General features: G+C 45.6%; 2 protein-coding genes and 1 pseudogene across 2 annotated transcripts in view; all 3 read right to left on the bottom strand.

Annotated features, from left to right (window-relative positions):
* Nucleotides 1–763, bottom strand: part of LOC120839588 — a 117774-nt gene extending 117011 nt beyond the window's left edge. The window contains exon 1 of the mRNA XM_042289042.1: nucleotides 105–763. Coding sequence (XP_042144976.1) covers nucleotides 105–763 — 659 coding nt within the window. The remainder of the gene's footprint in view (nucleotides 1–104) is intronic.
* A 19332-nt stretch (nucleotides 764–20095) lies between these two features.
* Nucleotides 20096–22250, bottom strand: LOC121046477 (uncharacterized protein K02A2.6-like). Its single transcript, XM_040500732.1, has 2 exons — nucleotides 22103–22250; nucleotides 20096–20757 (listed from the first exon to the last, which is right to left on the bottom strand). The coding sequence occupies exons 1-2, from the start codon at nucleotides 22248–22250 to the stop codon at nucleotides 20096–20098; spliced, it is 810 nt and encodes a 269-aa protein (XP_040356666.1).
* Nucleotides 22247–23187, bottom strand: LOC120839587 (annotated as a pseudogene).
* Between the last annotated feature and the right edge of the window lie 609 nt (nucleotides 23188–23796).

Below are 23796 nucleotides of genomic sequence, written 5' to 3'. Positions count from 1 at the left end.
TGTATGATGGCATCGTAGGGGGAAGGTTCATAATAAGGAAATTGACAAAGCTAGAAATTCTCTCTGTCACCGTGTCTATTCCGGATATAATTGGTCGTCCTGGATTTCCTTGTTTGTGAATTTTAGGTAATGTGTAAAAGCGGCCAGCCTTTGGATAGGCCGGCTTCATTGCTTTATGCATCTCCTCCGAAATGTCTCCATTATCCAGCATTAAGTCCAAAGTGTCCGTTATTAGTTTAGTGAATTTTTTGGTCGGATCTGCTTGAAGTTCTTTGTAAAATTGTTGGTTCATTAGCTGGCGAAATCCTTCATCTAGATAGTCTTGCTTATTCATAAAAACTATGGCTCCTCCTTTGTCAGCAGGTTTAATAATAATATCATCTCTTGAGCTGAGTTCACGCATAGCGATGCGTTCAGCAGGAGTGAGATTGTGACGTAGACATTTTCGTTGTTGATAGTTTCTGATCACATCACGCTGTACCGATTCGATGTACAAATCAAGGTACTTGTCGCGTTGCTCTTTTAGAGTCCATGACTTATTCGAAGTATTAGGAATGCGCTCTCTGGTGTCTTGCGGATGATCGTGGAAATACTCTCTGAGTCTCAGGTTTCTTGCGAAGTTATCGAGGTCCTTATATATTTGGAATTCATTGTATTCTCCTGACGTGGGGCAGAAGCTGAGGCCTTTGGAACACAATGAGAGTTCTGTGGCGGATAGAATAACACTGGACAAGTTTATAATATTCAGCGATTGGATGATCATTCCTCCGGTAGATGAGCACTCATTAGGTGCAACTTGTGTGCATCGTTGTGGTTGGTTCGAGGTAGTGAGTTGTGAACGGGGTTGAATGTTAGTATGGTCATCTGAGACATGGATCATGTCAGTACGGCGAGTGACAGTGTTAGAAGGAGCAGCCGATAATCCTACCACATTGTCGCGTGCCAACTTTTTATTTTTTGTTACGTTAATTTCATTTAGTCTTTTTCGCTCGTATTCTTCAAGCGCGTTTTTCTCGGTGTGAGATAATAATTTGCTGGACTTGTAACTATACTCTGTGACGGCAAGGTCACCGGCGCGTCGTTCACTATGTTTGACAATAACATTAACTAAATCCAGAGATGCTCTTTTTAAGACGTTATTCCACTCATTCATTTCTCCTTCGTTAAGGGTATTCATGGAAGGAGTCAAATGTAAGCTTAGTCCCCTAGGCGCGGTGCCACAATTAAGATACCTACGGAGTGTTTGAGCATGAAGGCGAAATCGTAATCTCTTATCTATACTTTTGCGTGCCTCCATAAAACATCTTGAATGATGTTGCTCGGGGGTGATAGTACCTGTTGTCCCAGCGAGTCAGAACGAACTCCGCAGATTGTAGGGGTGACGGGGCGTCGGGTCAGTTGTCGGAGCAGAAGGGATTCCCGACTTAGGCTGGGATGAAGATGGAGGCAGGCTGGGAAATTCTTCCGAAGATAGGGCAACGCATGGACCCGAAGAAGCCCGCGAAGTGGAAGGAAGAGGGCTCTGCGCTGGAGCACTCATGGGCTCAGACTCGATTACCCTGGCCGGTGTCCGGGGACCAGGCTCCGGGATACTTGGAGCCGGATCGTCGGGGTTCCTTCGCGCGGCCGAGGCACTGGTAGATGAAGATTCGGGTAATATGCATTGTGCCCACAGAGCGTCAGGGCTTCTTCGAAGAGTTGTAGCCCTCACGGCCGCAGACACAAGACCAGCGGGCTGTGCCTGAAGAGCGCCAGGGCTTGTTTGCGTTGCTGGGGGAGAACCAGATGGATTGAAGTGACTTCTCGAGCTAGGCGAAGCAGCAGTTGGAAACCTGTCAAGCCAGTGAGAGGTCCGGTTGGTTCTGCCATATCCAAGCACAGCCTTGAAGTGCTCCGACAGCAGTGCGACGCCTTCAAAACTAGTGTGAACACCATCGGCCGCTGGAACACAACTCTCATTGTGTTCCAGAGGCCTCAGCTTCTGCCCCACGTCAGGAGAATACAATGAATTCCAAATATATAAGGACCTCGATAACTTCGCAAGAAACCTGAGACTCAGAGAGTATTTCCACGATCATCCGCAAGACACCAGAGAGCGCATTCCTAATACTTCGAATAAGTCATGGACTCCAAAAGAGCAACGCGACAAGTACCTTGATTTGTACATCGAATCGGTACAGCGTGATGTGATCAGAAACTATCAACAACGAAAATGTCTACGTCACAATCTCACTCCTGCTGAACGCATCGCTATGCGTGAACTCAGCTCAAGAGATGATATTATTATTAAACCTGCTGACAAAGGAGGAGCCATAGTTTTTATGAATAAGCAAGACTATCTAGATGAAGGATTTCGCCAGCTAATGAACCAACAATTTTACAAAGAACTTCAAGCAGATCCGACCAAAAAATTCACTAAACTAATAACGGACACTTTGGACTTAATGCTGGATAATGGAGACATTTCGGAGGAGATGCATAAAGCAATGAAGCCGGCCTATCCAAAGGCTGGCCGCTTTTACACATTACCTAAAATTCACAAACAAGGAAATCCAGGACGACCAATTGTATCCGGAATAGACACGGTGACAGAGAGAATTTCTAGCTTTGTCAATTTCCTTATTATGAACCTTCCCCCTACGATACCATCATACATAAAGGACACAAATCATTTTCTTCGAGAAATAACAGAACTTGTAATTCCTACTGACGCAATCCTGGTCACCATGGATGTTGCGTCCTTATATACAAACATCCCTCACCAGGATGGCATCGAAGCAGTAATCAAGGCGTATAACAATGACCCTCCAACAATTCGTGTCAACAACGACGTCCTCGCAACACTTCTCAGGTTAGTTTTAGAACACAACAACTTTGAATTCGAAGGACGACACTTTCTACAGACTCGGGGAACTGCAATGGGCACAAAGATGGCCCCTAACTATGCAAATTTTTTTTATGGCCGATTTAGAGTCACGCTTCTTGTCTAGTCGCTCTCTGCAACCTCTGGTTTATAAGCGATACATCGATGATATATTTATGGTATGGGCACACGGGGAGTCAGCACTCACAGACTTCATTCAGGATTTCAACGGTCTCCACCCCAGTATTACGTTTTCGCACAGTTATTCTAAAACGAGCATTGATTTTCTTGACGTAACAGTCGAGATCAGCGGGAATGCTCTTACAACAAAACTCTTCAGGAAGTCGACGGACCGTCAACAGTACCTGCACTTCAAGAGCTCCCACCCTAAACATTGCAAAACAAGTATTCCCTATTCTCAAGCTCACAGATTCCGGAGAATATGCTCCAGTTTAGATGAATTCGAACGCAACGCCAGCAATCTGAAACTCGTGCTATCCAAGCAGAATTATCCACCAGCCATTGTCGATAAAGCCATTGAAAAAGCACGTGCTCTCGACCGAGAGCAAGTTATCAATCAACCCCAACCCAAAATGTCACAAAACGAGCACGCCAACCTGGTGGGTACATATTCAGCCCGCCTTCCAAATTTAAACAATATTCTCAGGAAACATCACAGTATTTTGCAGCAAAGCGATAAATTACGCACCCTTTTTCCGGTATCACCACGCGTGGTATATCGACGAGGTAGAAACCTTAAGGACATATTGGTGCACTCGAAAAATAGAACTTCTGACGTTTGTGGTTGTAGACCTTGCCAGACGCCCAGGTTTGAAATTTGTGAATATGTCGAAACCACCAATCTTGTCACTAGCGCGAACTCTGGCTTTTCTTTCAAAATCACTGGAAACCTCAACTGCGGTACGCGTAACGTTATTTATCTTTTACGCTGTAAACTATGTAACATGGATTATATAGGACAAACCAGTACTTCATTTCGGTTGCGCTTCAACAATCACAAGTCTCATATCAAGTCCTTACCCACGCTCCCCTTCTCAAAACACATGCATTTTAAAGAGCATAGCATTGAAAAAATACGTGTCATCCTTCTGGAATCTGGATTTAGCTCTGATCACGACAGAGAGTCGAAGGAGGCTTTTCTCATTCACAAATTCAATTCGGTTGCTTGTGGTATTAATGCAAGTCCAGGCGTGCTCACTTGGCTGCCACGCTGTGTGTAGGGCCGAGGCCACACAATTATTTTGGTTTTGCACGGACTGTACTAGCTGAGCGTGTCGATGACATTGTTGCACCAAAGGCGCCTGCCATCGTGAGCTCGTTCCACGCCTCTCGTGAACATCCTCGTGAGCGTGCGTCCCGTGGTAATCCTTCCGCTGCGTTAAATTCTTGGGCGCGTAAGCATCATTCAAATATGACATAAATACTTCAAAAAAACCGCCACGGCACCCTTGCGTGGTCTAGATCTCCGCTCCCGAAGCGGTGCTAATCCCGAACACATCCTCATTGCTACTTTTATGTGCGCTCCGGTTGCTCGGGGGTGATTGTGCTCAGGAGCTGTAACAAAGACTGTGCCAAATACTACAAATCAATTTATTTCGTTTTATTGAATTGGGTTAACATTGTTTATAATTACTAATTTCAAAGATTTACGATAATTTTTTGCTCCTGTTCTGAATATTTTTAATACCCATCATAGTAACTCTTCCTCTTCCACACGAACATCAACAAGAAGAAGAGGACATTTCACAACCATTCACCCTGAAGAAAAGCGGTCCCCGCTTGAAACGTCGGTGCAGTAAAGAAAGGCCTTTCCTGGATCTCCTCCACTTTCGTTTTACGTCCAACCGGCCCGTTGAACCTTCTTACCGTATATATATATATATATATATATATATATATATATATATATATATATATATATATATATATATATATATATATATATATATATATAACTGAGAATAAAACCCTTTGTGACAAGAGCAAAGGGTTTTTACTTCTCAGTTATATACCCACGCCTTCGGCCTTCCGCCACCATGCCCGTTCTATATATATATATATATATATATATATATATATATATATATATATATATAAACTTTTATATTCCAAGAACTGATTGAGATCATGAAGAACGGTACATTTTCTAAGGGTCTGACAGTTTCTCTCGCATCAAAACAGTTGTTACAATTTTATAGAGATAATTTATGAAAGATGAAACATCAAAGCAGACATTAAAGATCAGGTTTTTTGTAGCTCAAAATTTGTTTTGGCAAGTCCAACGCCGTAACGCGCACAGAATATTTTTTCTACGCCAGCGGGAGAGTGGCAAAAGTCACAAATAAGTTATTTTTCCCCTTACCAAAGTGGAACAAGGCTTATTTTTTATATTTATTAGTATGAACAGATTACCTATGCATGCAGTCGTGGTAAATCACAGTAACACTCCATGATAAACCAGTGTACGTAGTTTATTGTTTTCTGTATTCATTCGGCTTATGCCCTACAATCAAAATTCTGATAACGGTGATTTATTATAATTTTCAAGGGAGTGTAACAATGAATTGAAGCATCAATAATTAGTACGTGTAAAGTATTTTCATCCGAATTGTTTTGTGATAATATTCACGCATTTATTAATTTCACTGCTAATGAATGGTGAGTTCGATGACTACAAAACCACACTACTACACTGTTAGCAAGTCCCGTGTATTTGGTGAATATTTGGGGTGAAAAACACGCTATTTACACAAATTACCATAAATTTACACGTTGAGTAACGGATAATTCGTTCAAAAATCATGCGAGGTTGTAAAAAACGTGTTTTCGTTCGGTCATACACGCATAACCGTGTAGCCGACCTCGAAAACACGCTCCACCGCCGGCGACGACCGCAGCATTGCCGGCTACCGAAGCACCGGAACGCTTGGGGACACACCTAGAAAGGACCGTGGAGTCAAATTCCGCGGAAAGGAACATGTCTCGGAGACAGATAAGCACCAAGAGCAATTACGCCATGTCGCGAGACGGGGCGAACCCCGCGCTTACCGTGCGTGCTGGCTGCCATTGTTTGTGGTCGACAATGGCAATGCGGCTTCCCTTATGTCGCCCTTGTTTGTATTTATATTAGGGGTCTTGATAATTGTTTCTCACACACCCAAAATAAAGTTAGGCGTATAATTACTCGTTCTAAACAGTTACAATGGCTATAAAAAGCGTGCCCTTGATCTGAACACGCGACATTGCAGTTGGTTTCGTTTTGGCGTCAACCCTTCCAACTGCAAGCGAAGGTGCCGCCGCTTCCCATGCATCCTCCTCAGAATTTACGGCGCTCCGTGGTGTCCAGTGTTGCTGCATCTGCAGGTCATCTTTAAGTTAGAGCTGACAGAGAAATTTTGGCCACGGCGTAACGCCGATGTAAGCTGGAAGCTAGAACCGGTTTGCTTTCGTTGTTTTTTATTTGGTCGGAGAAAATCTGGCAACAACGCACGTTTAACATGGCGCCGGTATTCTTTTGGTTGGGCAAGAAGGTTGGAAGGTGCTCGGTTTGCGAGCACATGTAGCGAAGACGTGACCGGAGACGTGCCCCTGTGATGTTCCCGGACGACGGAAAGCATCATTCGCAATCGTCGTGTGTGCTTGGAAAGCGAAGGGTGTCACCGGGTCCACGAGTGCGCAACCACAAGCCAAGGGTCACGACAGCGCTGCGTTTACTTCGGCGATCTCGTTCTGTTTGGTGCAACGCGGCGATGCGACAAAGAGCTGAAGTGTCCGTGGTGTGTGGTGCGGTGCTTGGAGGTAGAAAGCCACACTAACACGGAGCGCGAATTGGTTGCTGTGGGTTTAGTCCGTCGTAATCAGCTGATCCGGTCCAGCTGGTCCGGGAGGACGCAGCGAGCGTTTTTAAAAGTAAATCTTCCCTCGTTCTGTTTCAAAATGTGGAAGTATACCGACGCATACCGTGAGTAAAAAGCTGTGGGCGTTTTCAACAAAATTACGTCGTTTAAATTGAACAATGGACTTCGGATTGTTGTCCTAGATCTGCCGTTTTTATGCTTCGTGTTGGACTGCGTTTGCACAGCGACGCACACAGCTCGAGTAGATGACTCGGTCCTGCGAACGACCGGTAACAGAATTTCATGGAAACTTAAGTCACCACTGATATTTTCCTTTAAATCTCGTGCGAGTTTGTTGCGCTCATCATGCGGTGTGAATAAATTGGGGCAAGATTTCCTACCTGTCCACAGATGCATGAACTGAGACCATTTTTTGCGTGGTGAACATAGTGCTTTTTCTTTGTTTTGGAAAGGCGCTGGTGCATTTACTATGGTACAATCACTTGAGAGTTGAGAAATTGGAGAGAGCGAGCAAGCTTTCCCAACTTTGTCTGCTTTCTATGGCACTGCCCTGTTTCAGTTTCAGTAGGCATATCTAAAAGCGGGTACAAACTGCTCTAAAGCAGGTAAAAAACAGAAGAAGCTTAGGACGGTGCGGACTCCGTGTTTCGCGCTTTTCGTAAGGTGACTGGGTAAATGCTTTTGCGAGGTATGCGGAGTATGCAAGCGATTTTGTTATGCCTGTCGTTTGCGTCTCTCCAGTAAAACGAATAAGATGATCTACAAAGGCGCAATCACAAGCCAAGATTTACAATAGCAGTGCGTTTGCTTCGGTGGTCCGTGTAGTTGTATTTTACTCTGCTCTCTGCAACACCGTGCCATGACGAAGAGCTGGAACGGTCACGGTTTGTGCTGGCCTCCCCGTTGACAGAAACCCGCATCGCCCGCGTCGGCACCGAGTGCGCTTGGGCTGCTGATGCTCACAAGCCACGAATGCTTTCATCCGTGGCTTGTCGCCAGCTGATCCTGCTGCTAAACGGTGAGGAAGCGGCGAGAGTGACCTCTGAAGTGAATGTAGATCCTCGTTCATTCAGTTATCCGGTGTCAAAGTGTGGAAGATGTCCAACGTGTACTGAGGGCGGGAACTACGAGCGTTTTGCCTTGCTTTTATAACCGGAACCAGAGCAACGAGATAACTGCCTTGCGTACTTAAAAATGACGGAAGCAAAACGTTTCAACAGGTCGAATACGTCACCGGGGATGTAGGCGAGACGGTGTACACTCTTTAAACGCTTGCAGTATCCACGAGTGGTACCAGGAAAGCGACGTCAGCAGAGAAGGAGCTCGCCATTCAGCATAATGCAGTGCTACGGGCCCGTGTATATTCAAAGTTCGGAATAATAACAGCGTGGCAGTGTAAAAAAAAAAAAAAAAAAAAAAGACGCATTAGCGCCCTACATTAGTGATCACGAATAACACCGGCCACGAACTCCCGAGCCCCACCGCTCCACTCAACACCGACACGACAGACGACAACAAACTGCATCAACACGACCCAAAAGCAGTGTTGCCAATTCAAAAATTAAAAATCCACAGTCGGAATCACGAAAACCGCTAAAAAACCGCTAAATCCAAAACACAGCGCAAAACGACTTTTTAGACACTTTTTTTGCTTTAATTCTTGACAAAGGTATAATAACAGTATAGATCATATCAATGCCATCTGAAAGGAAGCTTTTCTTTTGTTTTGACTAGAAATCTGTCACGCCACGCCACAGTTCACCCAGGTGATCCGAAGTCGAAATTGCAGAGTGAGCGCATACGAACATGGCAAGGGACCCTTCAGCAGTGCGTGACTAGTCAGACCCGTTCAACTCGTAGAGTCGTCTGCTACCAGAGGAGAAAAGTGCAGCGGCCGAAACATGCTTCTTCTTGCAGCGTGCGCGACCAAATCAACATTCTTCGCAGATAGTTCTGTTTTGAAATAGCGGCACCTGGCCCGTCTGCTATCACCAGGAACCTCCAGTAGCCAGTCTTTAAGTTTAGGGTTTTATAGCCAGTCGTTTCTAAACTTCTGAGCGTATTTCACCACTTTCATTTCACGAAACAGTGACAAAAACGTCAAAGGAAAATTGAAACATTCATGCTGTTCAAACGTGCGCGCACAAAACAGGGAGGTATGTTCCGACATTCGACGCCTTAATGTTTTGATGACGTCACAGGCGTTACTCTCACAAACCAGAACATTACTGAGAGTAAGCGAAGACGGCTGTGGGCTGTGTCTTATTATCCTTGTCTTTATGGATATGAAATATGCATAGTTGACAGTAAATCAATATAACTTGTATACCGCTAAAAAACCGCCAAAGTTTCCTAAAACCGGCTAAAAATCCCGCCGCCCGCAAAACAATAATTTATCCCGCTAAACAGAACCAAAAACCGCTAAGTTTAGCGGGAAAACCGCTAAATTGGCAACACTGCCCAAAAGTGAAGGCGTCTGCTCCTGTACTGCAACTAGCGGAAGTGAAGTGTTGAGCACATGTCCTTCACAAGAATATATAAAAAAAATGCTTTGCGCAAGCATCATTTCCGTTTATTATTAATTATATAATGATAAAATCTTAATAATTAAAAAAAATCTGATTCAAGCTAGTCGGACTGCTCATAACACTGGTCTAGCATAAAAATAACAAAAATTTTAATTTCTTCATGACCGGTTTAGGATTTATTGTCAATACATCGTTATCTTTCGCAACGGACTAACATTATAGATTTTGCCTCCATACTTTTTAAATGCAAAGTGTTCTTACATACGGCTGTCCATTGCGCCGTGTTTTGTGTCTTCTTCTATAAATCTGTAATGGTCAGCGACTAAATAGCTCACCCGCACATGCCAAGCTTATATACGCCACGGAGAGAAAGCATGTTCAGTAGGAAGTGTCGGGCGCAGTGTCGGGTGTTGTGTTTGTGTATATGTCGGTGATGTGTAATGCGTGGTATTGGTGTTGTGCGTGATGTATGTAGGGGTTGTGTCTACTTGTGATCGGTCGTAGGCTCGTAGCATACTAACAAACTTTTTTTATAGACTGCTAGAAATCCCGCTAGGTGGCGGAAGTTACCGCCCGATTTCAAATAGTTTGCTCGAGTTATTTGTCTATTTAAGTTCGCTTTTCTGTCTAGCGGCTCGATCGTAGCTACCGTAGCTACCGGCGCCGCCGACCGCCGACGACGCACGTACGTATTTTTGCGCGTAGCTACGTCCGCCGCTTGGAGACTGTTTAGTGTGTATAAAAGACATCGAAGGAGAACAAACGCCGTCCTGTGTGCTTTCAATTCAGCCGAAAGGCGCGCGGCTTGGTGGGCTCGTCCCTCGCCTGTTCTCGGCTGCTGGCCGCCATGTTTTATGAGCACGCTCAGCCAACACGCTGAACCGTGCTTAGCGGAAGAAAAACACGGTGTATCGTGTTAAGTTTAGACAGCACCTCATGTGTAGACGAAAAACACAGATGGCTGTGTGTAAAACGAACACGTTTCGACGTGTCCGCTATGGGACAACGGTTTACACGTCTGGGCGTGTTATTTTTGCTAACAGTGTAGTGCTAAACGCCTATGAAAATGTATATCAATAATAAGTTCATATTTAAAAAGAAATATTTTTGTCTGCCTAAATTTAGTGTTTGCTGCTCAGTGAGTCCTGGGGTCACACTATACAGAAACTACCCATGGGATCCACTTTTCGGCGACAATGCAACGTGCATCAAGGAGACCCAAACAGGTCCAGCAGTCAACGGCGCCTACCCGCTTCTCTCGCACTATGGAGAGAAGTCAGCGTTAGTATTAGTAGCAATCAATGGTCGACTTATTATGAGATGAAATAAATAATGCCAATTACAAGATTTGTGAGATCACAAGACCTAGGCCCCAAAGGCGATTTGATTAAAACATAAAATTGGCCGACCTGGAATTTTTTAGAAAACACGATGTTTGTAGTTTGCAACTCGAACAATCCAGAGTGCTACAAAAATTTTCTTTTAGTCACTTCTACACAACGATAACTATACTAAGACCCGTAATAGGCCGGTATGCTTTCATTTATCTAATATCATTATTAAAAGAAATCGATGTATATTTTCGAGAACTTACGCCGATGTTGGACACGTTTCTGTACGCGCATTTCAAATACTAATGTTATGGCTCCAAGGGTGTTCGTTCAATAACGAATGTAAAAAATACAAACTTTGTCCTACAAACTGGGCTAGAATTGTTTTCAAGAAATACTATTACTACTGAAAAACCTTAAATGTATTAAAATACTTTTTTTTTGTGGTGTTAGAATTTGTTTGCATGCAGTATACTGCCACGCGCGTCGCCGAGCGCGCGCGCGCATGGCCGTGTGGTTACCGTTATTGGCATACCCGCGGAGGCCTCATGTTCGATTCCTAGAAGCGGACGCGTCTTTTATTTATGTTTTCAATTTAGCGTTCTGGTAAGTTTAGGAACCTTTTCGTCTGATCGAGGTACGAACGTTCTTCGCGCCAAAACGTTTTTCGCCGAATGTTTCAGAAACCCACGCTGCTCCATTCGGGACTCCGCGTGGCGAGCCGGGGTCAGTCTCGCCCCAGCGCTCGATCCTGCTGCAACACCACCATCAACGCATGCGACTCTAGCCTTCTTCTATTTGGTTTTGGGCACAAGTTCGCCTAATTAAACGTTTAGTTTGTTTCAGTTATTTGTCGCGTCATCTTTTGCCATTCGTGAAAAAATCGAAGGGGTATCCGTAGCGCTGTAAGATTATATATATATTTTCGTATTTTTAGAGTCGTAATTTATCAGACCTAAAAAGAATATTACTACTATAAAACGCGATTAAAATTCATTGCTCTTATTCGAGGTCGTTCTGGTACGAAAACAACAAAATAGAAGCACATCACCGTTCTAAAATGTAAAACAAATGATAAATCACCATGTCTGCGCAGAGATTCTGGCCTTCGCGTCTGGTAGCCACCTAGTCGCTACCGAATTCGGCGCCTGCAACCATTCAATATTATTCACCAAAAAACATGCACCCGAAAGGAGAAAACGTTTGTAAGACAGGCCAGGTTTGTAACGTCCAGCAAAATAGATACATTACGGTTTGATTTTCTTCCTGTCCTTAAAGCAGCCCTGAAGACTTTTCTGAGACAACCTAAATATGACGATAATTCACTCTGCTGACTCTAAATTTTAGAAATCGTTGTATCATGGCAATATTCGGGGTATTTCTATAATAAAAACGCAAAGGTTGCTACGTACCGAGATCATCTCGGGTGATGAGAGGAGCATGTTCCAAAACCAGGACGAATGTCAGCCAATAGCAAGCTAAGGGTACTCGCGCCTCTGACTAGTGGAGCCGCGCAGTGAGAGCCTACACCACGATTGCCTCTATTTCCTTTTTCAAACTACATCGTCAACAGTCGCAACAACCGCGAAGTGATATCTCAAATGCGCGTGACTCTTCATTCAGACAGCCGGAACACCCGGACTTCGGCGGGTTTTTTAGTCGGTCGTACTGACGTAGCAGACAAAGTCAATCGTGTACCATTTCAGCCATCGCTTCATCAGAAAGCACGCTTGAAAGTCATCTGCGTTGCAGACAAAGTCTGCGCGAGGAAGACCGATGATTCAACCATTGCCTCCTCTATACTCACAAAGCCTGGCAGTTCGACGATGGAGCCATAGAGTGCCCGGTCGCAAATTCGGAGTGCGATGATCTGGTAGCCCAGAGCATCAAAGAGCCATTTCTCGGGGAACCTGGACGTCAGCGCACAGCTTTCACAGCAGCGAGGACCCAAAACACACTTTCAGGTCCACGCGTCTCGCCGCAGCGTCTCGTGGCAGCGGCGAGACATAGAGTTCTTATAATGTACGCTAGAGGTTCAACTGGCGCTTGTGTCTATGCGACTTCCGGGAGGTAGATTGAAACAGACACCAACCAGTCTGCTTTTACGGTGCTTCTGCGTGTTCCTTTGGGAAAACAAGCGTGCATTTTGCCTCTCCACCGGAACACAACATGAAGCACTTTTGTTATTCGGGTCGTACCGAATAGTACGTACATTTCTTAACATTGTAAAAGCGTACTTGCTTTAATTAGCGCATTTTTCTTCATCAATGAACGATGTTTAACTTCGCTATATTTCAAGCCCAAATCTCTGTTCCACAGCAGGTGTATAAAAACCAACTACAATTTTAAGCAAAAAAAGAAACAATCTAAAGGAATATAGAGTGTGTTCAGGGCTCGCCAGCATTTCGGTGATGCTTATATAATGCAAATATGTCAGTCTTGTCAATATATAAGAATAACCCCTTCTAGTATCTTTACGAGTTATTAAAAACATTCAAAACGTAAAGAACAAACTACGTGGGGAATGAAAAGCGTCTCTTTCTAATATTTTATCTGTTGGGCAGCCTTTATCGGGCACTTGTTATCAAAGATTTTGAGCCTTCGGTTGGTGTTTTGAACGTAGAACAAGGATATTCATATAGAGCAGAAAGAATAAAGCAGTACTTATTGAAAATCTAACTTTATTACCTGGTCTTTAATTTATTTTGTTCGTACATGCGGAGGGAGTACTGATCCAGTGGTACTGAGCAGTACTTGTCGTCTTAGTTTTCCAGATGTCCTTCCTTCGTTTGGCACGTACATCCCCTATGCTGAAAAGCGCCGACGTCGTGTTCGCGCTAATAGTGTCCGACAGTGCACATAATTACATGTACAATGCCATTTAAGCAACGTTTTCAATGCAATGAATTTGACAGAAAAACGTCGTAAATGACCAATTATTTCGCCTGCCTGACTGAGAAATGTTCGAAGCTACCTAGTACATACAAACTATTCGGGATATTTGCGCTTATAATCGAGCGCAAGAAGAAAATGCACTCACTTTTTCCCACAGAAATGAATTACCGGAAATCAGTTTTCGAGTGGTTGCTGTCTGCTTCAATTCCCAGCAGCACACTAGCGCCACTTGAACCTTGTGGTAGGCTCCCACAACCTCTAGAGTACATTATAATAACTCTATGTGGCGAGACTCTGCGTTTCAGCGTCTCGCCAAGTGGGGCGCCAGTCACGTGGCTCTCCTCCCATCCGTTGTCTTCCGCGCCACCTTTTATATTTCGGTGGCCGCTTCTCGTGGCAATTTGCAGGAATTGTCAGTACTTAGGAGGCTATGATTCCACCCAGCGTGCGCGCGCACGAGACCAGACCAACATATGACCGGACACGTCACTCCCGCTGAAGACGGAAACAAAAAAAAACATAGTGCGCTGCTTTTGAGCAATTGTTCGCACAGTAAAAGTGAGGAGAAACTACTATGTACAAAGAGCTATCACATTAAAGACTAGTGATCCGAGAACAGATCCTGCAGACATCGGCTTCTGGGAACTTTGTTTACTTTATTTTCCTACGACACTATATGCTCCTCTCCTTTCCCCTCTATGTCCATCTCCCTCTCTTGTATATATTCCTGACTTATATCTAGAATAAAAAAAAATTATTCAAGGATTCCCTTTCTGCGTGATAGTGTTCCATGGCTAGCAACAATCATTTCCTCGCGACGATCACGATTATGGCGCAATAGTTGACGCAAGTGGCAGACGACGCTCGTCGCTAGTTCTGGCGAAACAGCCGATACAATCTTTTTTTCGTATTTCCCTGCTCGCTGTCAAAGATGGGGGGGGGTTCGCCTCAACCAGCCAAATATGGCCGCCAATGCCTGTTTACTGAGCAGTCGTGTTTGTCGCCATCCCACTCGCTGGTGTCATGGGCGATAATATCAGGCACAAAGAGGCACACCGGCAAACAGCAGAACCCCAAAATACTCGAATCCCGCCTAAATAAAAGACAACGTAAACAGTGTCGCCATATTAACCTAGGAAAGGTTAACATGGCGACACTGTTCACTCTCTAGGTAAAGAAAAGCATGGCGTGTGGTATGAGCCGGATCCTCACACGAGGTGTAAGGTGAGCCCTAAGAACGTGTCTGTTGACAGAGTACTTCACGGAAGACAAGCTACGATGTTCGTGCCAATGTCCCAACCAAAAGAACGTGATCTCTGTAATGCTCGACGGGAAGAAAACGTTCGAGCCAAAGCGCTTCTTGGCACGCTCAATCCGAGAGGCCTTTTGTGTATACAAAGACAAGCATCCTGATTCTGGCGTTGGGATAACAAAATTTTATTCCTTGCGCCCTGGATGGGTCCAATGTACTTCACACCAGGAAGTGTGAGTTTGTAGGCGCTGCGTCAAATATTACCTTTGTATTGCTGCTGTATTGAACGTTCCAGGCTCAAGATTCAATACTGATGAAATGAACTCAGCATTTTTGTACGAAATACTGACAAGTCTGTGTCTTCAAGGAGACTGTAATCACTGCCAAAAAGGCCAGTCCCTTACACTCGAGGAAGTTTATATCCCAGAAAATGAAGAGATTGTGATTACAACATGGGAGCCAACCTTGTGAAAAAACATTTCATACTGAGACCTTCCTAAAAGTCGTTCAAGTATCGGTTGAAAGTTGGATATTTCACAGCCATATCCTACAAACTAAAGATAAAGCGATCTACGATGAAAAGCAGTGCATGCTACGCGAGAGCATTGTCTTTCATTTTGACTTTGCTGAAATCTGGACCATCGCGCTTCCTGACAAAATTCAAGCATACCACTGGAAAAATAAAAGTTACGATATTTACATGTGTAGTGACGACCAGAAAATCTAAAAACAACTTTGCTATCATCAGTGAGGACCTGTGTGACGCCGCCGCTCACCCGTGCTTGGCTCTAGGAAAAATGAGAGTGTGTTGAAGACAACGTTACGGTGTACTCTTACGTGACGTACGTAAGTGATGGGGCCGTCAGTCATTCTAAAAATCGCTTCCAGCTACACTAGTTTGCACAAAATGATTTCCCACAAGCCCAGTGGTTTTTTTCTGCATCTGGACATCGGAAAATGCATGCGACGGAGTTGGCGGACTCGTGAAGCACCAGGATACGCTGAACAACCTGAGAGAACGTTGAATAAACGCAATTCAGACGGCCAGGAAAATGGTGAGCGTTCTACTCGAGAAACTGGGTGCATCTGGTGTATCTGGACGAAAATGAGGTTGTTCGGTATCGTCAACAAAAAAATAAAAAAGTGGCTGACGGTGCGCGCCTTTCCTGGAATTCAATCTTGGCACGCGTGGCGGCTGTGCAAGTCACCAACAGAAGGAACCTGCGACATATATGTAGCATGGACAGTCGGATCTGGTTAGAAGAAACTTTAATAAATGGGTACATCGAGGTAAACCTTAGCATAAAGTGCCGAATTTGATTCCTTTAGGATTGCTACTTTTTAATGCAGGGACATCTTATTTATCACAGTTTTCTTCGCGGGGTATTTCACCTAGTTTTTTACTTGGTAATAGCTAGCAATTTATAACTGATTACCATATGAAAAGCACGAAACGTTATCCTCGCGCAGGATAGAAGATCTCGGCTTGAAACTCTTAGAATCCGGCGCGGTAGCACTCTCACATAAAATGGTTTGTCCTTGGGAGCACGTAGCTTTCCTGAACAATTTTAGTATTCTATTTTTATTTTTGTCTGTGGAAGTGAAGTTATTTATGTTGCACTAAATCGAAAATATACCGGAAAGTAAAAGTTCACGCTGCATCATCTTTTCTCGAATCACAACTTTCTAATTTGTTAGCTCTTTGTACGCGGTATATAAAATGCTGTATATAGTTTCTCCTCACTTTAACTGTGTGACCGATTGCTTTAGCTGTCAGTGACTTCATCTGAATAAAAATAGATAAAAAATGTGAGTAAGTTTCCTGAAGCAGGAACTCAGAGTCATTTTTCGTATACAGCACTGCTAAGTGTAGGTTTTGGAAAAAGACCCTACTTTGTGGAGTTATGTCTTCTCTCTCAATAAACTATTGCAACATGTTTTTGTTAGAAATAAATGCCGAAATAGAGTATGACAGGGTACCAAAATAAAAATTTTAAAAATTGCATGTGGTGTTTTTTATTCGCATCGGAATTTTTTGTTGTTTGCTTTTTTCCCCATGTTTGCTTAAATATACCATTGCTATCGTATTACTCAGATACCTAATATATTTTTCAAATAATAGCCATGTATAAGTATAATACTATCTTAAAAGTTAATGATGGTGATTAAAGTGTTTATTGAGATATAGGCCTCCACATTTTGCCAATTGTTGTTCGAGCAGGCATGTTTGGTAATATTTAGAAAAAGAAATATAATTGAAATAAATATTATTACTATATATTACAAACAAACAGTACACATAGTCTGTTTCCAAAAAGTATGAAAATTTTCCTAAGTTTATCATTCCAGATATTCCCTTTCAAACGTGCACCCTCCATCAGTGCGCGTTAATGCAACTGTCCACCTCTTCACCACTCACAAATTTTTCCCCTCCCTAAATTTTTTTTCTGGTCAAAACTAAGTGTGGATTCGTTTATACCAGACACTAGACAATTGCATATAAAAACATCAGTTGGTTTCAAAATGTTGACCAGCCACCCTTTGGTCGAACTTCTCTGAAATCACCCTTTTAAAGTTTATGTTAACACATTTCACCGTTTATAGACAAGTTTTCCATTCTGCTACTGTTAGATAATTATTGTGTTTTTATATATATAGGGGCTACAATAATAAAGCAGATTGTCTTGCACGTTAAACTATTTTTAATCCTTTTTATTAAAAAAACGCGACTTTCGTTGACCAGTTTTTACGACTTAAAAGGTTATTGTCATTAATTATTGTTTAGATTGAACTAACTTCAGTTCTCTTCCAAGAAACACCTCCGTTGATATTTACGTTGCTTACGCTGTGCCAGTTGAAAGTCCTGTGACTTTCAACTGGCACGTTGTGCCAGTTGAAAGTCACAGGTTATGGGTCGCATTACTTCTGGTTGTTGGTTGCCCTGGGATAATTAAAGACAAATAACCGATTAGTACTGGAAAAAAATGCAAGCCGTTCACAACTCCCTGTAACGCCGAATTAGAGCCCAGCTCTTGAGGAGGAGGAGGAAAAAAGTGAAAGCCGGTTTAGAGCACTGCACGGGCCGGAATTTCTAGGCCCGGCCCGACCCGGCCCGGTAGAGACACGACCCGGGCCCGGCCCGAGCCCGACAGAATTTTTAATTTCTAGGCCCCGCCCGACCCGGCCCGATGGCTGTAGCCCGAAACAACCCATTCCGTTTTGAACCCGTCCCGTTTCGACCCGTTTCCGAAACGAGCTCCCCAATTGAACCTCGTCCTGTTTCGACCCATTCTTTAAACGCCCTTCCCATATGAGCCCGTCCCGTTTCGACCAGTTCCCTAAACGCCCTTCTCGTTTGAATTTGTGCTGTTTCGACCCATTCCCTAAACATCCTTCTTATTTGAACCAGTTTCCGAAACACCCTTTGCGTTTCAACACGTCCCGTTTCAACCTACTTTTATAAGGCCCTGTACATCGCAACCTCTTCGCAAAAAGTCGCCATCGTTCTAAGCCTGGTCTGCGCACCTTTTCTGTTTAAGAATATGTTCTGATGTAGCTTTACATGTCAACGAGTTCTTAAAATATACAACCCTTTCAGGCAAGCTTAAGTTTAATATATTCCTACTTAACCCCTTAAAACTTTTTTTTTTTTTTTTTTAAGATGGTTTTCAAAACGTGCAAGCGCGGAACAGACTATGTACACTGCGCGACACTGATACCGCGAACACGACGTTGGCTCTTTTTTCGACTTTTACTTCGAAATGGTGTTAGTAGGCACCAAAGTATACCGCTTAGGTCTGTGGCCCAGATGAGCACTTCTAAAGACACTAATAGTTTTGAAAACAGCGTTTTGATTCTATGAGATAAACATAAAAACACGACGATCGCTTGTTCGCGCTAATATAGTGTCGCGCTCTGTGCAATAAGGGAGTCTTAGAACAACGTACTCAAGCACTTTGGGCAAGCTAAAATTAGCATCGCCATAGGTTTTACATCGCAACGCTATTTTTACGGTACCCAAAGCGCTTGCGTACGTTTTTCTAAACCTTCCTAATAGTGAACTCGATATTTTTGAGAGCGATGAATCAGACAGGTTTAAAAGCATATGACTGGGACTTTATTTTGTTTACAATTTATAACACTGAACCCTCGCTCACATGGAAAAAGCTTGAAGGCTTTCTAGCTTCAAGACGTCTTTTAGTTATTATTTTTAACGACGCTTTAGTGAATTTGCACTTCGCTTTTTTTGTATTTAATCAACCTAAAAGATTAATGAGCAAACTTCTTGCTATCAACAACAATTTATGATTTACGGCACAAGATTGCCCAGGCACGGCCCGGGCCGGCCCGGGCCGGCCCGGGCCGGCGCGGCCCGAGAACTTTTTGTTCAAGCCCGAGCCCGGCCCGGGCCCGAGAAAATACGTGCTACCCGGCCCGCGGGCCGGGCCGGGCTCGGGCTTTCGGGCTGGCCCGGGCCCGTGCAGTGCTCTAAGCCGTTTACAGCTCCCTGTAACGCCGAATTGGAGCGCAGCTCTTGAGGAGGAGGAGTAAAGGGTACTGAGGGGAGTGTACACCCCTTCTCCTTTTTCCTCCTCCTCCCCTCATTCGTTAATATGCTCCGGGGGTTCACGTGACCTCGAGGGGGGTTGTCACGTGACTTCAGGGAGGGGGATCACGTGACCTCGAGGAGGCGTGACCAGGGGGGTACCGTGACCTTGGGGTGACCTTGGGGTGTCACGTGGGGGTCACCTTGGGGGGTCACGTGACCTTGGGGGGTCACGTGACTTGGAGGGGACCACGTGACCTGGAAGTGACCTTCAGGAGGTCACGTGGGGGTCACGTGACCTGGAGGGGTCACGTGACCTTGGGGTGACCTTGGGGGTCACGTGACCTTGGGATGACCTTGGTTACGCCGACGGCGACGGCGCTGAAGCCGGAAACGGGCGCCTAAGAGCTGCCCTCTAAAAGTGGGGGGAGGGGGCTTTGCCCCTGTAGTGTTCGTGCGAGTGGACGAACAGGATTGACGAGAGCAGCTCGGCGAGTGGTGAGGTGGAATGACTATTCCATGACGGAGCGAGCGAGAACAAGAACGCGCGGCCGGCAGGCATGCGTAACTTATAGCATGTTATCAGAGAGGGAAAGGGTAGGCAGAGGAGGAGCGATCAAAAGAAAAAAAAGGGGGCGCGTCATACGTGCTGAAACGCGCGTAATAACACATAACACTCCTCGGGCCTAAATAAGCTTGTTCTACACTCAACAATAGGCTAGGGGGCGTAGCGGTCCGGTGGTCTTCGTTGGCAAGAAGGGTATCGCCGCTCCTCTTGCTGAGCTGGTTCCGTTGGTGGTGGTCAAGCAGGAGCCACTTCTTGTGGTGCTGGAGTCTGGCAGGCCTCTGGTACCTCGGATTCTCTGAAAGGTCCCAGTGGCGTGGAGATGTCCTTTTCCGGTGGCACCCGCACAATGTGGTCCTTGTGTCGCACCCACTGAAACACACCTCGCAGAGTGGTTACACACAACTTGTAGGATACCGGCCCGGTTTGGGCTAAAATCGTGGCTCTAAACCACCTGTCACCACGTCGAAAATTTCGGACCCGCACACTGTCGCCTACCGAGAACCGTTTACCGAGCCGACCATTTGAACGCCGTTTTAGCGTCTGGGTAAACTGCCTTGCAGAAACAGTTTCCCCGGTTGAAGGCTTGACAACATCTAGCCGTGTGCTGAGACGCCTGCCAAGCAATACGACGGCTGGCGCTTCCCCGGTTGTGGTGCGCGGAGTGTTCCGGTAAGCCAAAAGAAAGTCCGCCAGTGCCTCGTTCACTGGGAGGGCTGGATCCTTGCGCAGTGCGACCGTCAAAAACTGGACAAAATGTTCCGCTTGGCCATTACTACTTGGATGGTACGGTGCCGTGCGAATATGACGAGTACCGATCCTGCGCATGTAGCTTGCAAATTCATCAGACGTGAATTGTGGTCCATTATCTGACACGAGCGTTTCTGGGAACCCAAAACGACAAAATAGTTCGTGCAAAGAGTTTATGGTTCGTTCGGTAGTCGATCTGCTTCAATGTGAAGACTTCCGGCCATTTCGAGCGAGCATCCACAACAACAAACAGCATGACACCTCTATACGGTCCCTAAAAATCCACGTGGACTCGTTCCCAGGGACAAGTGGGCCAAGCCCACGGGTGTAGCGGAGCAGGGCAAGGCAATTTACGCTGCAGCTGGCAAGGCTGGCATGCGCCTACCTGTCGCTTGATGTCCTGATCCATGGTCGGCCACCACACGTAGCTTCGTGCCAGCTCCTTTGTCCTGACAACTCCGGGGTGTCCTTGGTGCAACTCCTCGAGCATGAAGGACTGGAAACGTCGCGGAATGACGATACGGGTACCAAGCATTAGGCACCCTTGCTGCAATAAGAACTTGCAGCCCCTGTAGAAAAAAGGCTTTAGATAGTCACTCGGCGCGCGATTCGGCCAACCGTTCGCCACGTACTGCACGATCTGCTTCAGCACCGGGTTCCTGTTCGTCTCGCGAGCCACGTCACGGTGGTTAACCGGTAGCGTACTGAAGCGTAGTAAGAAGAAACATTCTTCTGACGGCTCTTTGCTATCGCCGTTTTGACCTTGAAGAGGCAGGCGTGATAAGCAATCTGAGTCGGCATCTTCCTTTGATGACTTGTACTTTAGCGTAAACGTGTACGCGGAAAGGATAACTGCCCAGCGCTGTTGTCTGGCTGCTGCTAGGGTAGGGGTCTTCGGTCCCAGGATGGTCTGCAAGGGCTTATGGTCCGTTACAAGAACAAAACTGCGCTCATAGAGGTAGTAATGAAATCGTGTTACACCGAATACCAGTGCTAAGGCTTCCTTTTCTATTTGGCTGTAGCCTTCTTTCGCTTTAGTCAAAGCCCGTGACGCGTAAGCAATCGGACGACACTGCCCATCTGGAGCGACGTGAGACAGGACCGCGCCGACGCCGTACGCTGAGGCGTCGCCGGACAGCTGCAACGGTGCTCCAGGATCGTAATGAGTCAGCACCGGCGGAGAGGACAGCAGCCTCTTCAATTCCTGGAACGCAAATTCACATTTGTCGCTCCATGACCAGCGCACGTCGCCGCGCAAAAGTCGGTTGAGAGGTGCAACCACGCTGGCAAGGTTAGGGATACATTTTCCGTAGTAATTCACTAGTCCCAGCAACAACTTCAACTGGTGAGTGTCAGCTGGCCTCGGCGCTTTCATGATAGCTTCGACCTTATCAGTGGCTGGCTGAACGCCGTCTCGGCTTACGGTATGCTCTAAGTACTGCAGCTCATCCTTGAAAAATTCACACATCGACTGTTTTACTTTGACGCCTTTCTCAGATAAGCGTTGCAACACAGCCTCCAAATTGCGATACGGCTGCCCCCGTGTCCAGTTCCATCGACAACGGAGTGCCTTGAACTTGAACTTCAACCATGATGGGCGAAGACCGAGCAGATGCTTTGACGGCGTTGAGAGGGAACTCATCTTGGGTTTCTAAGGACCTGACTGGAAAACGTTTCTTGGGCGACCTTGCCTTTGGTTTGCACGCTCTCTGTATGCGCCCCTGACGGTGACACTTGTAACACGTCGCTTGTGCGTGTGGACACGTCGTGGCTTTGTGTTTGGGTGAACCGCAGCGAGAGCAATGCGCCGTTATCACCCTTGTCTTGGGCCCCGAGCTGCGCAGCTTGTTCAGTTTGGCGGCGCTGTCTGACCTTGAGTGGGTCGCTGATGCGTTCTTGACAGATGCCTCGAGTGACAAAGCACGTTCGACGGCTTTTTGGAATGTGAGGTGCTTATCTTCACTGAACAAGTGCCGCTGGATATTTACATCTTGTAAACCCTGAGATGGGGAACGATAAAAAAACGGACGAACACAACAAAATCTCTTTTTAAGATTTTGTTGTGTTCGTCCGTTTTTTTTATCGTTCCCCATCTCAGGGTTTACAAGATGTCGATTGATTACCAGCTCGCCTGCACTCTCTCACTCCTTACAATGGATATTTACTCGTCGGAGGCCGCAGACAAAGCGGTCTCGGAGTGACTCATCAAGAAAGTTTCCAAATTCGCACGTTTGTGCGAGTCGTCGTATCTAGGCCACGAACTCTGAAATGGATTCATCTTCCGTTTGCGACCGTCGGTGAAATTTCGCTCTCTCGCCAATTACGGACGGCTTGGGTGATAAATGGTTGCGCAGTAGTTGCCGCAATTCTTCAAAGGACATTGACGACGGCGTTTCCCGAACAGTCAAAGACTTGAGAAGGGCGTAAGTTTTCGGTCCGATCAAACTCACGAAGGCGTCTACTTGCAGTTCTGCCAGAACTTTGTTGGTTCGTAGAAAAGACGACACGCGCTCTTCGTAGGAGAGCCAGTCACTAGTAGACTCATCAAAATGTTCCACTTGCCCGAAACTGGTGGTCATGGCCTCGGCGTCGACGACGCTTTCGGTGCTTTCGGCGCTGTCTTGGTTGGTTAGCTGGCCACCTCTTGGTTCATCTTCAGAAGTCATGATCCCAAGGCAGGTTCGGTGTCCTCGTCGCCACCGTGAAGTGTTCGTGCGAGTGTGCGAACAGGATTGACGAGAGCAGCTCGGCGAGTGGCGAGGTGGAATGACTTTATTCCATGACGGAGCGAGCGAGAAGAAGAACGCGCGGCCGGCAGGCATGCGTAACTTATAGCATATTATCAGAGAGGGAAAGGGTAGGCAGAAGAGGAGCGATCAAAAGAAAAAAAGGGCGCGCGTCATACGTGCTGAAACGCGCGTAATACAACATAACAGCCCCTCCTCTTCTTTTCCTCGCCTCTCATTTAGAAAAAAATTTTTCCGGTAAATTTGTCGGGGAAAATTTTCCGCTAAATTTAGCGGGAAAATTTTTTCGCTAGGTCTAGCGGGGAATTTTTTCCGCTAAATTTAGCGGGGAAAATTTTCTGCTAAATTTAAGGGGAAAATTTTCCGCTCAATTTAGCGGGGAAAAATTTTCGGCTAAATTTAGCGGGGAATATTTCCCGCTAAATTTAGCGGAAAAAATTC

The sequence above is a fragment of the Ixodes scapularis genome, unplaced genomic scaffold, assembly GCF_016920785.2.
Source record: "Ixodes scapularis isolate PalLabHiFi unplaced genomic scaffold, ASM1692078v2 PGA_scaffold11__112_contigs__length_91849675, whole genome shotgun sequence".
In the NCBI taxonomy this organism is placed as follows: Eukaryota; Metazoa; Arthropoda; class Arachnida; order Ixodida; family Ixodidae; genus Ixodes; species Ixodes scapularis.
Note: the sequence above shows the minus strand (reverse complement) of the source record. Positions and strands in the feature narration are given on the sequence as shown.